Source organism: Galleria mellonella, unplaced genomic scaffold (genome assembly GCF_026898425.1).
Source record: "Galleria mellonella isolate WM207_F2 unplaced genomic scaffold, CSIRO_AGI_GalMel_v1 utg23, whole genome shotgun sequence".
NCBI classification, from domain to species: domain Eukaryota; kingdom Metazoa; phylum Arthropoda; class Insecta; order Lepidoptera; family Pyralidae; genus Galleria; species Galleria mellonella.
The window spans coordinates 1,843,949-1,861,156 of NW_026442045.1; the positions used below are offsets into that span (position 1 = coordinate 1,843,949).

Consider the following 17,208-nt stretch of genomic DNA (forward strand, 5'->3'; position numbering starts at 1 on the left):
AGAACACGTATGCAATTTCAGTTTTGTATTTTCATAGTATCAGATCTCTCTGGGGGTTTTTTATACCATAAAGGTTGCAAACAACAATAATTCAATCTTAAGATATCGAAACACAGCAACGCACGTGTTTTTGCTTTAAGGCAAAGTTAAGTAAGATGGCAAACTTATTCAGTAACTAAAAATAGTAGCTAAATACAAATACGTCTTTAGTTAACATGATACAGCGAAAAATGAAAATCAAATAATATATAAAAACACTATTAAACCGCACAGAACCAATCCAATATTACAGTTTATCGTCGTACAAGCATGATCCCAAGCCAATTTACGTTAGTTTGGGGGAACAAACTAAAAAAGAATAACAATAAAGTAATATAATTTGGGAACAGCGGCGGGCGACGTCGTTACCTATTTTGTGTCGGGGGAACCACGTAATTTAATGAAAGTGTGGGATTCGCTGCTATCATTATTCGATAGCAATAATTACGTTAATCAAATTTAAAGAATCGTACACATTAATAACTTAGCGATTACAATTATGGGAAATACGAAATTGACAATCCCCTTAGCGTCGTTGTCGTTATCGTGTCAGCCTTTGTCAACTGTCCACTGCTGAAAATAGGCATCCCCGAAAATGGGGGGGGGGATAGTGTGGTAAATACAACATAAGTATAAACCTAACCATTTCAAATTTCTGTATTTCAGAGATAGAAAGAATATTTTTTTAAAACAGAAAATACGAAAGCAAAGAAAAATTTATATTCTGAAGCTAGACGAATATATAAATAATTAGGTAGATACGAATATTTGAATGAGTTTATAAAATCCAAATTTGATTTGAGAACTTAAAGGATTAATTATTAAAAAAAAAATCAGTTGAACTGTCTACGCCCTTAGGCATGGCAGGCATCTGATGAAGTCAGTCCTTAATTAATTTCAAAACAAACCTTCAAGTGATGTTTCGTTTAGACCAAAGTCATCGTACTTTAGTAAAAGCTGTTTATAACGGATATTTTTTAGCGGGAGTTCTTTCTTAATTATTTAAAGTTTAATGATGCTATCATCCTCACGCTTTGTTATTTTAAATTCTTGTTGTAAAAACTTTGATTTTAAAAATTAAGTTTGTAAAATATAAAAAAAGTAAGTTTTCCAGCTCGGTGTTCGTAAATGTGAAAAATTTACTCTATGTAAAAATGGTGACAAAAAACATTGCTGGGGATACGTTTCGTTTTATAAGAGAAGTATATAACGTACTGTTACCAAGGTCACCAGATGTTCGAATATAGGATTTTAATTCTAATTTTCCTTCTTTTTTGCTGATGTTCTATGGTTTATTTCCAAATTATCTATTAGTACATCATAGGAAAGAAAATAAGTGACAATATTGTTTCTTAGTTCTTATTTCGACACCACATAGAAATAGGGCATCAAAAAATATAAAAATAAACACATATAGTTACATAATATTATCCCTATCTTTACTAATAAATCTGAATTGATATTTGCAGACAATATTATTCTGTCCAATCTTTTTTTATATTTCTGCCATATTTTTTGTATATCTAACTGGATAATCTGTTTACAAATCATCAAAAAGATTACACACGACTTTACAACGTTTTCCTCATAAAATCGGTTACGATACAACCGTGAATACTAAAATCATTAATCGTAAACTTTCCTTTTACAATGTCATTAGGGAAATTGACATCGTTAATTTATAAAGGCCCTATAACTGCTTTGCTATCGACGAATTTAAATCGGTAATCCCGCGGTTTGTTTTATAGCGTCGATATCAGATAATTTATATCGATGATCGTAAACGTGCGCTTAATGCAGTCGAGATCAATGTTTAATTCACGAATTGAATGAAAATGTTCACTTAACTGATTTCCTGTGGGTTATATTTTGGTAGACAAAAACGTATCTGTAAGTCAATACCGTGTCAATACACGGAAGGTTCGCATTGATTATTATTAAAATAATACGATTGTTTTTATTTAATTGTGTGTGTGCGTATGTATGTGTGTGTATATATATATATGAGGTATACAACAATATTTATTATACCATTTTCAAATGGAATGTTTAATGTTTATATTTATTAATTCAAGTGATAGGTGCCAACAAATCAGTGCACGTTCTCTGTGCCTTTATTTATATTGACTCGAATACCTTTTTACATATACAGTACATAGAAAAACTATGTGGATTACAAATAATAATAGTAATTTAAAAATGATGGCTCATCGTTGAGTCCGATAATATTGATTTTTTTTATTTTCAGCCATTTTTACCTTGAGTACGCTGGTTCCCGAGACAATACGAATATATGATAGGTCTGTGTAATGAGGCAGGTAGAATCCAGTACTATTATAATGAAATTAGTTTTGTAAAAGAATAAATAACATGCGTATCATGATAATTATCATGGTAATAAATTATATTACGAGTAGCTATGGAATAATAAATGATATATGGTATTTGGAATAAAAAAATTCCTATCATTTCTCTCACAGAAAAATACCATAAGAAAATTATACAAGAACATGTACACAAATATGTATAAATTAGATTTAAAAGAAGGTAAAGATGTAATAGTGGGCGGAACGTAAATGGACCACAGAAAAAAATAATTTTAATCTATAAGACTTATTTCTTGCACAACCAAGCATCCAAATAAAATTCTTGTTTAAAAAAAAAAAAAAAGTTCTTTTGACATATATTTTTCATGTTTATGTTGTAATTCCCTTGTATGTTTTGATAGGAACTGTCAATAGGGGCGCGAACCAAGTAGTGTAGAGTTACCGTGTAAATTAAACTAAAGGCGCAATGCTTTAGTGTAAAAACAAAACGACGATGGATTCCGTATCGAATTTCCTTCGAATTGGAGCACGCCTTTCGAAATAAATCGAATAAAAGACCGCAACGTACGTATTAATAGCTGCGTTAATAGTATTGACATGTTATTTGTTCAATCGTGATAGTGACAGATGTTTGAAACATTTCGGCTTGTGAAAAATAATAATAACGGATTTATATTGTACTGATCCTTTACTCGATTCTTTTATTTTGTGTATTTATTACAAATTGTAAATCACGCTGATATACAAGTATTTATAAGTTATTTTTGTTTTGTAATATTTCAATTTAATTGACAGATATTAGTTTTAAAATAACAATGTTTAAGTAACAAAGTCATTGTTATCTATAATAAATTAAAACTTTCCTAATACGCCAAAAGTTCCCAACTTATTAAGACCAAGCGCCTTAAATTGTGATTAAACACATTCAAAATAAATAAAAATAATATAAGTACATTTAATACCTTTTATTCCATGCTCTGTTTTATAATTTATAACTGCGATTACTAACTCCCCTGCCAAGCAACTGGCAACTATGGATAAAAGCCCCTAAGGGGGAGACCTATATTTAGCAGTGGATATCATCATCATCATCATCATTGTTTCATAATCATCATATATGAGTATTTGTTAGTAAAGTACCAAACAGTTACATACATATGGTTTCCATAGTAGTTATATAGTAGTTATCTGTTTCCAGTCGATATTAATCAAAACTATTAATCGTGTGCAAACAAAAACATCGTATATACTAGTAATTTAAAGTTATGTGTATCCGCCAGTCGTATTTCATGGGTTACACCGGTGCGCAGGTGCATCTATCCTGTACCGTATTAGGATCGCATATTCTACACGGTTCGTTATTGTTATTGCATAGTTTGTTATTTTGTTGTTGCGACAATGTGGTTAAGTTTCTAAGTGCCTCTTTGTCTAGAGAATTTATTAGTTTTATCCCGTGGCTTTGGTCATGTAGAATAAAATAAAATAATCTTACTTATGTATGTTTGAATTTAGGAGATGTTTTTTTGTGTATCGTATTTAATTCAAATTATTATAATAATGATTAAAAGTATATTGATTTTTTTGTTATTTCTTACAAACTGACTTGTGACTTAATCTAAACAAGATCTATTTAATAAATTTATTAATTGTAGGTATATAGCATTTCATTCTATACATTTTTTGAATAAGATAATTACCGTCATTATATTTGTGTGAGCTCTCGATATTTTGACACGTCCTGGTTAAAATCTCGTTCATAAAATTTGTAAAACTGTAAAAAAGCTGTAAATAAAAACATTTATACATTATATTACTGTAGAAGTAAACAAAATGCACTACAATAATAAATACTATGTCTGATCCTCAAAACAAAAAAAATTCTTGTCGAATAAACAAGGCAAATAAACATCTGAATAGCCCAGAAAACACAAATCCAAGAGAATTTAAAAATTCGTTTTCTAAATATTATATTACTACTAGCTGACCCCGCAAACTTTGTACCGCCTAACAGTCGATTCTTTAATTTTTTTTTAAATATTTATTCTGCTATTCGGGACGCTGGGTCAGCCAGTAAGATAAAAAAAGAAAATTAATAAGTAATTACGTTATGTCAAAAAATAAAAATTATGAAACACGCCGCGCCTCTCTCAATTGCTTTCCCGGAACCTCTCCTCACTTGAACTTTATGGTATGGTATAAAAGTTCAAATTGACTTTTAAGTATTATTATGAATGGTTTGTACAATATGTGAGTATAGAAAAGAGTTGCCTTTAGACACTTTCATACAATTCAAAAAAAATCTCTCTACTTCAAGGAATGTTCTAAAAGAAGAATTAGCGAAATCGGGTCAGCTGTTCTCGAGATTTGCGCATAGCAATACATTCACCTATTCATTTTTATATTATAGATATGTATATCTATAATATCTATAATCCTAGATATTTTTTCATCAGAAAATGAATGCGTATCTACAATTAAATTCTAAAACTTATATTAGAATTTACAGGCGAATAGTAGTACATAAAGGCTTCTATAAAAACTAAAGCTTAATTAAGACTGGCTGGCACCTCAGAAGAAACTAATTAAACGTGTTCCATTAATTCTACAAACGAAATTTTAACACAACGTTCGGAGGCCAACTGCTGTTAAACCGGAAAACTTTTCCCAACTTGATATTATGGTTAACAATCTGCATTTCTTAAGTGAAAACGCTTTGTTTAATTTAAGGATTGACTAATCAAATGGTATTATCTTCTGATTAGTAAATGCGCAGTTCATAGATAGGATTTCTAGTCGGCAATCGGCTGCTGTTATTGGTTTCAGTTATAATTTTTACAATAGATAGGGTCGACTTCGTATTCAATTTTATACTATGGTCTGTTTTAATAGTTCTTAATGAAAATGTAAACGAATAAATGGTCAGGTGACCATAAGATAGTCTTTATGATCATCATTTCAGCTGTTAATTGTCCACTGCTGAACTGCCTTCCCCATAAAGGGAGTCTTGCCAGTAGTTGCCACAGTTGACAGGCGGGTTGGCAACCGTACTCAGGGACTCTACTGCCCTTCTCTCTACTAATAAGTTCCTTCAGTTGCCTCTTACGACACTCACAGGAAAGCAAGGGGTAGTCAATTCCATGCTGAGACCATGCGGCTATACATATAATAAATATAGTCTGTTAATGTCCAATACCAATACAAATAAAAAATCAATTAATTGATAAGTATTATGAATTGTTACTAATTTAATTTACAGAGTACTTTTGTGATAGTTTCAAAAACCTTGGTTTCCCTTTTATTAAGTACTATTGGAATATACTATAATATTATAAATTATGATTGAAATAGGCTATTCTCTATAATTACATAATATTCAATTACGTATAGCTAATAAGGTTCTTATATCTACAACAGGAAAGGTTACAGGACTAATTGAATTTAACCCTTCACTCACGAGACAGGAGTATATTCGGATGGCTTTAATTATGGGAGGTCGATATATTAATTTATTTTATATTAGTCTTTATTAGTATTTCCACGTCTTCGTCCGTGTTACCGTTGTGTGTATATGTGAATAAGATATGTATAAAAAGAAGTATATGCCCTTCTCTATCCTTAACGATTGATTGAGGAGTTAAAACGTTAAGAGATAACAAGCAAACCTTCTTTTATAATTATAATATAATATCGGTAAAGACGAATTTTTAAACTTCATTTATTACTAATATAATATGTAATAAAATGTATACTCGCAGTGTCTTTTACATTTTTGACATTAGTAAAATTATGAAGTTCCAACTATACAATAAATAAAGAAAGTTTCGTTCGCGGTGATTGGGATAAATATAAAGTGATTAATGAAGGTTTTAAGTAACCAATCGTCTTATGCGCAAACTCGATGACTTCCAGCCACCCGAACAAGATGGCTTCCGAAAGGGATTTAGCATCATAGACCATACGCTACGGCAGATTATACAGAAGACCGAAGAGTATAATCAAGACCGTTTCTTATGGCAGTCTATGAGAGAGGCCTATGCCCAGCAGTGGACGAAATGATGTTGATGATGATGATAAGTAACCTATATATTTCAGTTGAAGTGCCAAGAATGAACGAACTCACCGTCATATTTGTGTCACAAGAAAATATTACTTAAATAAAAGAAGAAAATTAAGTTTTATTCTATTAAATGGAATTTTATTCAATGAAATAAATTTTATAATTAAACTGTAGGTTCAACATAAATTTCAAATTATAATGTTCAAAGTCGTATTCGAAATTGAACGCTGCTACTTTAAAAGGAATTTTAAACAATACGACTGCTAGCACCCAGCCTCAAAAATGATAGGGTCATCAAAAACTCATTCTTGCAGCAGTTTCCAAAAGTATTGATGAGTGAACACAAAGAAAAGAGCAGAGATTAAATAAGTAACTTGTAGATATTGAGTTCGTCGAATGGCGGGAAGGCTAAAATTTTCAGGAAAGTTGATGCCTCCACCAACAATGGTCTGACGTCAGCACTCAATACGGCACCCGTGATGAAAGTTGGAATGATTGGAATTTAAAGATCTTGACGTTACGATTATTTTCGACCAATTTTAATCGGAGAAGGTATTCAATTTGATGATATTTTTGTGTATTTGTTATACGATATTGTCGCCAATTCTAAACGATTGATTGATGATGAGATGAAAGATTTTGTATTCAAATAGCTATTTTTATCATGGAAAAATTGTTGCTTACAAAAAATATGTATTAAAGTCAGTAAAAAAGAAATCGTTAAGTTGTAAATCATATTGATTATAGTATTTCTCGATCTTTTGCTGAATACAATATGTTTACCTTTAACTTGTATTATATGTTATTGTATATAAGTATACTCGTATACCAAATAAGTATAATAAATACTAATGTACTCACATTAAATATTCAAACCTAAAGTAAACTCAATTTCATTTGTAATAACAGAAATTGCTGGAAAATCACATGAAAAGTGCTTATTAGCTATAGTAGGTTTTCTATAGAACAGGTATTAAAATAATTACATTAATTTGTTTATGATACATCGTGCAAATGGAAATTATTGATGAAATAACCTGGGGCACAATGCAGCAATACCCGTGCGTAACGAACCTCACAAATCAGTACCTAATTAGTATGTTTGTGTAAAATATTATTGTACCTGTTATCGATGTCATGGGAGTTTAATTAAGACGAACCGTCGAACGAACTTAAATAATTAAGTAATTCACAACATTACAGCAAAATAACTTGAATAAATATATCTTAGTTATAATTATTAAAGACATTATTGCCATGTGGTCCCGGTACAGGACGGGCCTTTTCCTTTACCGTTGGTGTTCTAAGAGGCGACTAAAGGGAACTTAATGGTTAAGGGATGGGCAGCAACGTCTCTCTTAAATCTATTATATGTCATCAAAAACCTAATTGAGGTTGTCAACCCACCTGCCAAGTCTGGCAACTACTGACAAAACCATCGTTATGGGTGAGGTCTATGTTCGGCAATGGATAGTTAACTGTTGATATGATGATAATAAATTATAATTATAATTTTCATATTTATTAAAGTATGTAATGTTTTTATTAATCTATTTTTTGTATTTAATATGAGCTTCCTCCTTTATTTATAAATACCTATAGAATAAAATAAATTATTGTTTTATCTATATAAAAAAATCCTGTATAAATGAATAATAATTACTGATACTTTTTTATAATAGGCATTTTTATTATGCTTAAAATAAATTCTTAATAAGTTGATAGCCCACATGATGAAAATTGGTGACCGTTGTCTATAGACATGAGCATTGTGATGCTTATGGTAACCATCACGCGTTACCACTTCTGACGACTATGGTGTTATGCTTATTTATTTATATTTTATTGACCATATTACAAAAAATGTTTGGTACAAAAGGGCGCCCCTGATACTTTTTGGGCAGACTTAGTACTTATTTACTTAAAGTAATTATTATACAAGTACTTAGTTTTAATGAAAAATATTTTAAATAATTCAAGGTAAGTAAATTTTGTCTTGTATTTTTTATAAACTGTAATGATTTAAAGCTAAAATATTCCTCATGGTTGCGGTGTTTTGATTTTAATAATGAAACCATCTAGTTATACATTTAAGTGGAGGGGAAAACAATTTATTTCAAAATATAATAACAATATATGGTGACAGTAATAAGTCGATGAAATGTTCACTTAGTTCCATTTAATAGAAGTAGAGTCTATAATTTGGGCACCCCTGATGCCTTGAAACATTTTTCCCCTTTTAATTTAATAATTTACCTATCACTTACAGTTAACAGGGCATTAAATATGGATAGTGGCAGACTTTCAAGACAGTAAGCAAGGTGTTTATTAATTGTAATATATGTGTTAGATATCATATGAAGTCAGAACAGAGGGAAGCTTCAGAAACGGAGCAATGAACATGATTAAAATATTCGATCTATCTCAAATACCTGAACGTTTGATTTCGAGAAAGCGGTTTGACGAAGGTAAGCTACCTTTGAGTGTCCTCAACCCTTTGTCTCGCGAGAATACAATGGACAATCGCAATGGTTTGTAGATGCGATATGGGACCCTGCGCCTACGTGACCAAATTTTGAGCAAAATGTTTTGTGTCGCACCAACGTCGAAATAAGTAATGTCATCTCCCTCGGAGACTTGTCGTCTATCGTCTTCAGTGCAACTCGGGAAGGGCCGGTTAAGCTTTTAAGCATGGACAAATATAATGTTGGTGTTGAAATTTGAGATCTATCTCTGAAAGAATTGTTACGAAGTTCTTAAATTTCAAACTACATTATATTTGTTATAAAGTTTAAAATATTATTAATTAAAATATAGATCCATATTTAGATATTTTCGTTTCAATTTATTTCATGCAAAAAAACAGCGAGCATGACTTTTTTATGCAATTTAGAATGGCATAGCTGAAGGGTCATTTGATGTAAAGTGATAACCGTCGCCAATAGACATCAACAATACTGTGGGCATAACAGTATACTATTTCGCTTACGATACCCCCCATGCATTGCTATTCCTGAGGACTAAGGTATTATACTTCTGTACCCTGTAAATTCATTGCCATAACCCAACCATTCAAACCGACACACAGCTATGCAAACACAACTCCGTAGATTACAGATAATTATGTTTCCAATTTTTGAATAGTATTAAGTTTGTATTTTGTGCAATGGATTTTTTTGTAAAACGTAGACACTATAGAATAAATAAATATTTAAGTAGTATAAAATATGGAAGAGCAGTGGTCATCTGTCAAAGTAATGTAAGTATAATGCTCACGGACGCTACAGTGGAACTGCGAGCGAGACCCGCCCCGCGCCGTCTCCTTGGCTCATTGTGTGCTTTTTACCTTTTTCGCTTTTGCTCGGTTGAGTACTCTTTCTTTGAACTCGGCCTGCACAGTTTTTGTTTAGTCGCCACTAACTTGAAATTCTGTGACATCCAGCTTGCTTTTGCAACAGTTAAAGTCATCCTCAGTGATTCATGGTTACTTAACCCTTCAATTGTCTCTCCTCTAAATAAGTTTTGCATTTACTACATTTTTGTGCAAATCAAATGCAAAAATTATTTTTCATGTAAACTCAAAAAGTAGATTTTTTTCAATTGAAATACAATAGTAATAAATATTTACATATGTTATATGTATATCACATATGTTTGTATGTATATGTAACAAAATATTTTAATTGAAAATTATTGTGCAGAGAAACCAGATTGAAACTATTTCAGTTGTTCATGAATTAAATTTTGTCTAATATCAAAACTAAATTTACATTTTTAATTTGCCTTTAACTACGATAGTTTACAATTAGTCTTTCTGTGGAATCATATATCTTGGCTAATCGCGTATTAGCTCTACAAGTACTATTGTTGATATATTGTCTGTATCAAGATATCTTCTTAATTTCCTTAATATATAAAAATCAGCTGTCTTAATGTCCGTTCACGCTAATTTTTGAAATCACTCAACCAATTTTAATAATCTTTTTTTATAAATGTGTATTATTTATGTATTTTTCAAATACTATGCACATCTTTTTTACGTATATTCCACTATTTCAGTATACCAGTCAGACAAAACTGAATTAGTTTGTTATTTTATCATGCTTACTTTCCTACCATTTGGAATCTGCGCAGTAGTTTTTCTTTTCCAGTTTTGTCTAACAGTTCGTTATTTCTGAATTCACTCGTTTCCATTTTAAACTGCCGATAATGTCAAATAAACTACGGTCAACCTGATGGGAAGTTTTAACGTTCCTTTATAAATATGTAACCTTAACATATATACATATAAAGTGCATTACAATATGATATTGATACGTACTCGTAGTAATTATTATATGAGTATTAATATGGGTATCTCGATGTTACATAGTGTATAAATGGCTTTGACAGTCTGGCGCTTGTTTATGAATATTTATAACAAATATACTTAATCAATCATCCATTGTTGATTCATTGTTGAATCTAAAACTAGATGTCATTAAATATCAGTATATTTAACAATATCTTATCCACTGCACCTACGTAAGATATAATATTAGGAATAAATATTTCAACAAAAATACATATGAGGCAAAATTGCAAGAAGCGATTAAAAAGGGTAACTGTTAGTTATATATGTCTGTATGTATGTGTACATGTATATATTAGAGAGAGCCTTTCATTAAACGCTATTCAACTCTACACAGCATGCGGACAACTTTTGCAAAACATTGGCCTCACTAATGACAGGCTACGCTAGCAACGTTTGTCCATCCTCTCGCTTACTTCGCTAAAGAATCGTCCCAAACTTATTCAGCCCCTTTTAGTCCCACCCGATTATCGTCCAAAGCTCGAACCCTTACAATTAGTAACATAATAGCAGCTAGTTTTGCTTTTCCTATTTTAATACAGGGACATTTCATCAAACTCCCTCAGTAATCTCTTCTTAAAATTAACCTAACACAGTATTTGGATAAATTTCGTGATCGAAAAGTTTTCCAATTTTTCCACTTCTATCGTCCCCTTAGTATATGTAAATACTTTAATTCAGTTTTGAATACACAAAATAGATTAAGAATACGCACGTAAAAAATTCAACGTCTTGAATTGCAAAGTGAAGGTTTAATAAGAAAATTCGCAAAAAATAAGTTGCTAGGCTTGCATGCGATGCGTGCAGCTGACGCCAAAAATATGGCATTATTATGATGGCCCTAATCTACTTCACGGTCGGGTGGACGGGATGCCGCTGTCGATAACAATAACCGACTTAATATGCCCGATAATCGGTTTTGCTATTCGAAAACATCCATGATTGACACTTTTGATGACATTTGAGCCGAACCGAAAACCCCTGATTTCGCTAACCAAACCCAAGGGGGAAATGTGAAAAATACAAATCAAAATAATAATATAATTCTTTCGCAGTTCGTTGCGATTACAAATATTTATAAATTTTGACATTGTGATTGTTTGTCCATGTATTGATTTAGTTGTTTTGATAGGAATAACAAATGTTGATGATGTACTTTTAAAGACAGCCCGGAATAGAGATCATTTGCGAAATACAGACTATAATAAAAAGACAGATTGTTATTAATCAAATACATGCTAAGTGATTAGTGGATTTTCATTAAGTGTAACGAGTCTTAATGACGAAAGTTTCCAAATTCATTAAGACCTTAGCAAACTGTTTAGGGCCATAACGTTAAATGGAAGCGGTGAATTTCACATTAATATTGTGGTTCGGGATGACCACGCCTCGTTGGATAGATAATAAAGCGACGATTGGTAATAGTGATTATAATATCGAGGCTATTATTCATCGTCGTATATATTTGAAACAATAATCCTTCGTTACAAATTTGAGTAAATTTTTTATTGTCTCTATGTATTATATCCCTTTTTAAATCTAACCTTAAATTTTAAAGAGACATTTAATTATAATTTTAATTTATAATTACCTTTAAAGTTTCATGTATTTTTTAAACATTATACTTAAATATTGTACTACTGTAATTTTTACTACTATTCGTGTGAAGGTCCTTTGCTGTCAATATCTTTAATAGATTAATAACTTTTGATAATAGTATTATATATATATTACTTTCTGTGAAACATGTCCAGTTGTACTGATTAATGATAACTTATATTTATTTATAATGACTTAGCTCGAATGCTTTTAAACATATTCACTGCATTAGGGTTCATAAGAAGATATTTAAAATAAAAATATTTTGCAAATATTTGCAGTTTTATACAAACGTTAGGAAAATCAGCAATGAATGCAAAAGGAAATACATAATAAGTTTGACTGTATTAAAGTCTTTTCGAGCGGCATCATCTCTTGGGGAGCAGTGAAACAAAAGACATGTCTTGTCTTACTTATTCGCATTGATGTTTGTATTTTTGTCTCGTATCATGTACCCCTGAATACGTCTTTATATCAATGTGTTAGTGATAGTACATACTCACATTGAATATTATTAGTGTAGGGTTTTTTACCATGAAGACATGATTTACAATAGTATTTTTTTGTGGAATACAGTCTGTATTTCTTACTAGTTAGTTATTTGTGTAATAAAAAGAGCAAATTACTATAGGTATTTTCCGATTTAAAAATTTATATACATATTGCAATTGTAGTTATTTAGAAGTCTAAAAAGAGTTTTTTGGCATTTGGTTTGCTAATTTCGGATATAGACAGATAAAATTATATTAATTAGAGATTATATTAGTTACAGCAACATATAAATTATATTATATTTTTAGAGATGATAAATATGAAACAAGTATAGATTTATTCAGATAACGTATATATATATATATATATATATATATATATATATATATATATATATATATATATATATATATATATATATATATATATGTTAAATAAAAGAAAAAGTGAATAATTGACTTACCTCGTCTGTGTCTCATGTGATATTTACTCTTAGTAATAGTTCCGGTACAGCATGGTTGCTCGTAGTAAACATTATAGGAATTGTCCACTATAGATGTTTGTTCCACACTCTGGGATTGAACCTGCCACCCTAGTCCGACAAGTAGGTAGACGAACCACCGAACTACAACTGCTAACGCCCCCATAGTCCTAATGTTCGTTTGATACATTTTAAAAAGCACTAGAGCACTGAACACTTAAAGTCTAATTAATATTGTTCGAGGGCATATCTTCGAATTCACTGTAAAGAAGAAAAGGCAATCTTAAAGATTTGTGTACTTAATTATCAATAAACCAATAAACTCCAGGCACATTTTATATTACAGTAAATAAATTTCAAAGATTCATTATAATATTAAACGGCGCCCGACATTTTAGGTCCAACTTTAGGCCTAATTTTGCCTGTATGGAGTGCGGCGGGCGTGCTGTGAATACCAAATTTGAACTAGCACGCTATTTCGCAATATGTACGAAGTAACATGAAAAAATTTACATTCTAATTCAAATATTTTATTGCATTCATATTTTTATAAAAATATAGTTTTACACAAAACACCAATGTGAACTCCGTGAATTTTACGGCAAAAAAAAAAATATAGGCCTATTCGGTTTCGTTACTGAAATTTTATTATCGATTTTTAAAATTGTTATTTCCTACTCTACATGTAATATTACTATATAAAGAAGTGACTATTTTTTTTTATATACGGAAAAAAATATTTGTCTTTCCAAATTTTGTCACTAATGTTTTCACTAGACTTGTTCACAAGATGTTTCACAAGATTTAGTTGCATAATTACAAAATAATAATTTCGAAATGTTAGTCAATTGTTTAATTGTTCGATAGAAGATAAACGTCAACTATATTTAATTTATAGAAATATATTAATGTATTATACAGTTAATTGGAGTGATTTATTGGAAAAAAATAAACCACACACAAAATAATAAAAGAGATGGAAACAAAACCAGGAAACAACTGTTATACCATTTGTTGCATATATGAATACAATAGGACTAATAAAATTAAATTATAAGCAAGTAAAAACGGCAACATACGCCCATTGCACAATAAAAATGACAATTATTGTTGACTTTGCGTTAAAAAAATGTACGTGTCGTTGTGGGGTACTAATGGCTCCGAAGACCATTACGGCTGCTAGCAGTAGCATTAAACACACCTCAGTAATGAAAACCGCATTGAGATATGTGGACAGGGGTACACAGTCAACCCTTTGCTTTTAATAAAGTGTATTTACAGTTATATAACTAATATATAAAAATCAATCTATATACGTTATCCTATTTATATTATAAATGTAATATTTGGAGATCTTAACACTGATTTATGTGTGCAAATCCGAGAGATTTATTTATTTATTTTGAAAAGTATATCAACAGTGTACACACAGATATTAATTTGAATCAATATATAGGGCTTGCATCTCGCATTTACACTAATTACGAAGGTACACAACATTTTCTTAAGATCGATTTTACATTAATAGAACTGACACTAACGAAACAATACATATTATATATCTATTATATTAGTATGTATTATGTATAGTTATTTATATATGTATTGTATCTTATGATTAATGTATGTATATTATATTATTCTATATCTTTGTATGGTCATACATCTTAAAATGTATTAACGTTGTTATCTATCAAAATGTATTCATTTACAAATTGATTTTGTTAGATCAATACACCGTAATTTACTCTCTCTGTTTAGTGTAACGGTTCACTGGTAGAGAATGCTATCAGGAATTAAATCCGCCCTGTAAACAGTTTAATGTGTGCGAAAGTATACATAAATATTTTCAGATACAGAAGAAATATATTAAAATTCACTGACTTAAATAAGATAATAAAAATTGCGTAATATTTCTGCACAATATATTCGTAAAGTAATATAAAAATTAAATTATAATTTTCATATCCTTATTTATAATGGTAAATATCAAATGATATAATCAGCATTCCTTACTTTACCGTCTAGTAGAGATGATTATCCCAAATATCAGTGAATAAATAAATGTCTTCTGGTAAATTTAACGCTAAGGTCGATCCTTCGTCATGTGACCGATATCTTGCCCTGAATGCGGCCTGGGATCGCCCCTTGAAAGAGTCCACAGATGAATTAAGTAGATAAGAGACATCAAAAAACAGAATGTGAAAGGGGTACCCGCGAATAGATGGACTGTTACATATCTATTATGAAATTGCAGGACATATTCAGTATACTAGTAATATTACTAAAAATGTAAAAATTGTCTATCTTTCCGATGGTTCGATAACGTACGTTTGTGTTTATAAATATGTTTCTGTGTATTTAAGCACTTATTTACAAAAAGAAACTTAAGTATGTCAATCAATTGCCTTGTATCCATAGTATGTGTTCTAGTTAGTTTATTTACCTATTTAGACTGAGCCTAAGTTTCTCCTCGTATTATGTCCAGTGGTATTCATTAATCATACATCAATGTATGAATGTTGAAATAAAAAAAAAAAATAACTTCTTCGGAATTTAATGTTCATTTATAAAATTCCTTATGTGTAAGTAGCTATGAGCATGGGCTTGTCATATGTACTCATATATAGGGTTCAAAATTTTATTCCAAATGATTAATGATGTTGGTTTATCGCATGAGTGATTTTTGTTCAATTGACAGTAGATCCTTTGGAGTAAATATTTTAAATCTCCCCCACTTTCAAATAAAGCTAAAGGGATATAAACATTTATACATTTGGTTATTTTGCTTGTATGCTATTTAAACGTAAGGTTTATATTAAATTTCGTATGAAAAATTATTTTTTAATTTAAATTTGTCTCGTGAATATCTTCGCAATGACTAGTGTTTGTTTTCGTGAAGATTTTAACACTATGAAAGAAGACATAATAACATTTCAATGACTCATGTTGGTCACACTACATTCTGAGAAAAAAGTTCAACCTCTCGACCGCTGGCTTCACCGTACAAACCGGTTTCCTAATGATGTCTTCATTACTAATAATTTACTGCAAGACTTACTTAAGTTATGTTCTCAGATATGGAATTTATTACATTGTAATGTATGTTATATACCACAAGTGGTTCAAGCAAGATAATATGACTACTTACGAATGCCATTGACATTTTGTTATTTTTAACTTTTCCGTAAAAGAGTTGTCGTGAAGTTATATAGACAGATTTATCACGATTTCGACGACTCATCTAAGTTACTCTATTTCATAGAATACAGTTATTTGTTCGTTTAGACATGTGACTTTATTAAATTAAAATTATTCTAAAGTTTAAAAATCTCAAGTTTTTTGCCTTGCACTGGAATGCGTAAAAATTAATAATCTTAACCAAAATTAATATGGGAAATAAAATCTGTTACTACGCTGCAAAAATTAATTAGACCTCGGAAATATCAATGTAAAGTAATTTTATTATAAGGGTTCATTAAGTGAATTTTAATCTCCCTTAATATCTGTCGATCTCATTTCGCAATACGATTACACCGTTACTGCTGCCTGCCTATTGCACGACAGGCTACGCTCATAATGAGCGAAGAATGTTAAGAAATTTCATCCGACAACCCATTGAGGCCGCCCTTCCAATTGTGCGAAGGTGTTCCTATTGAATAGGGGTACGTATAATGAAATTTCGCCTCGATAAAGACCACTGAGCCCGTAACACAATACTTGATGTTTCCTCCTCAACCCATATCCATGACACGCCATTAACCATGCAAAAATATCAGCCGACACATCTTCGTTAACCAAATTAAGGTTAAGTCGGAATTGAATTACGAAGTTGGTTAGTATTATCGTTCTGTTGCTATCA

General features: G+C 30.6%; 1 protein-coding gene across 5 annotated transcripts in view; it reads right to left on the reverse strand.

The window, feature by feature from the left end:
* LOC113512878 (semaphorin-2A) overlaps positions 1-17,208 on the reverse strand; it is a 398,040-nt gene that overhangs the window by 127,849 nt on the left and 252,983 nt on the right. For 3 of the 5 annotated variants that reach the window (XM_052894753.1, XM_031911009.2, XM_026896832.3), the window contains exon 2: positions 13,329-13,607. The exons of the other annotated variants lie outside the window; for them this stretch is intronic. In XM_052894753.1, coding sequence (XP_052750713.1) covers positions 13,329-13,536 — 208 coding nt within the window. In that variant the 5' untranslated portion in view covers positions 13,537-13,607. The remainder of the gene's footprint in view (positions 1-13,328; positions 13,608-17,208) is intronic. 5 annotated transcript variants of the gene reach the window in all.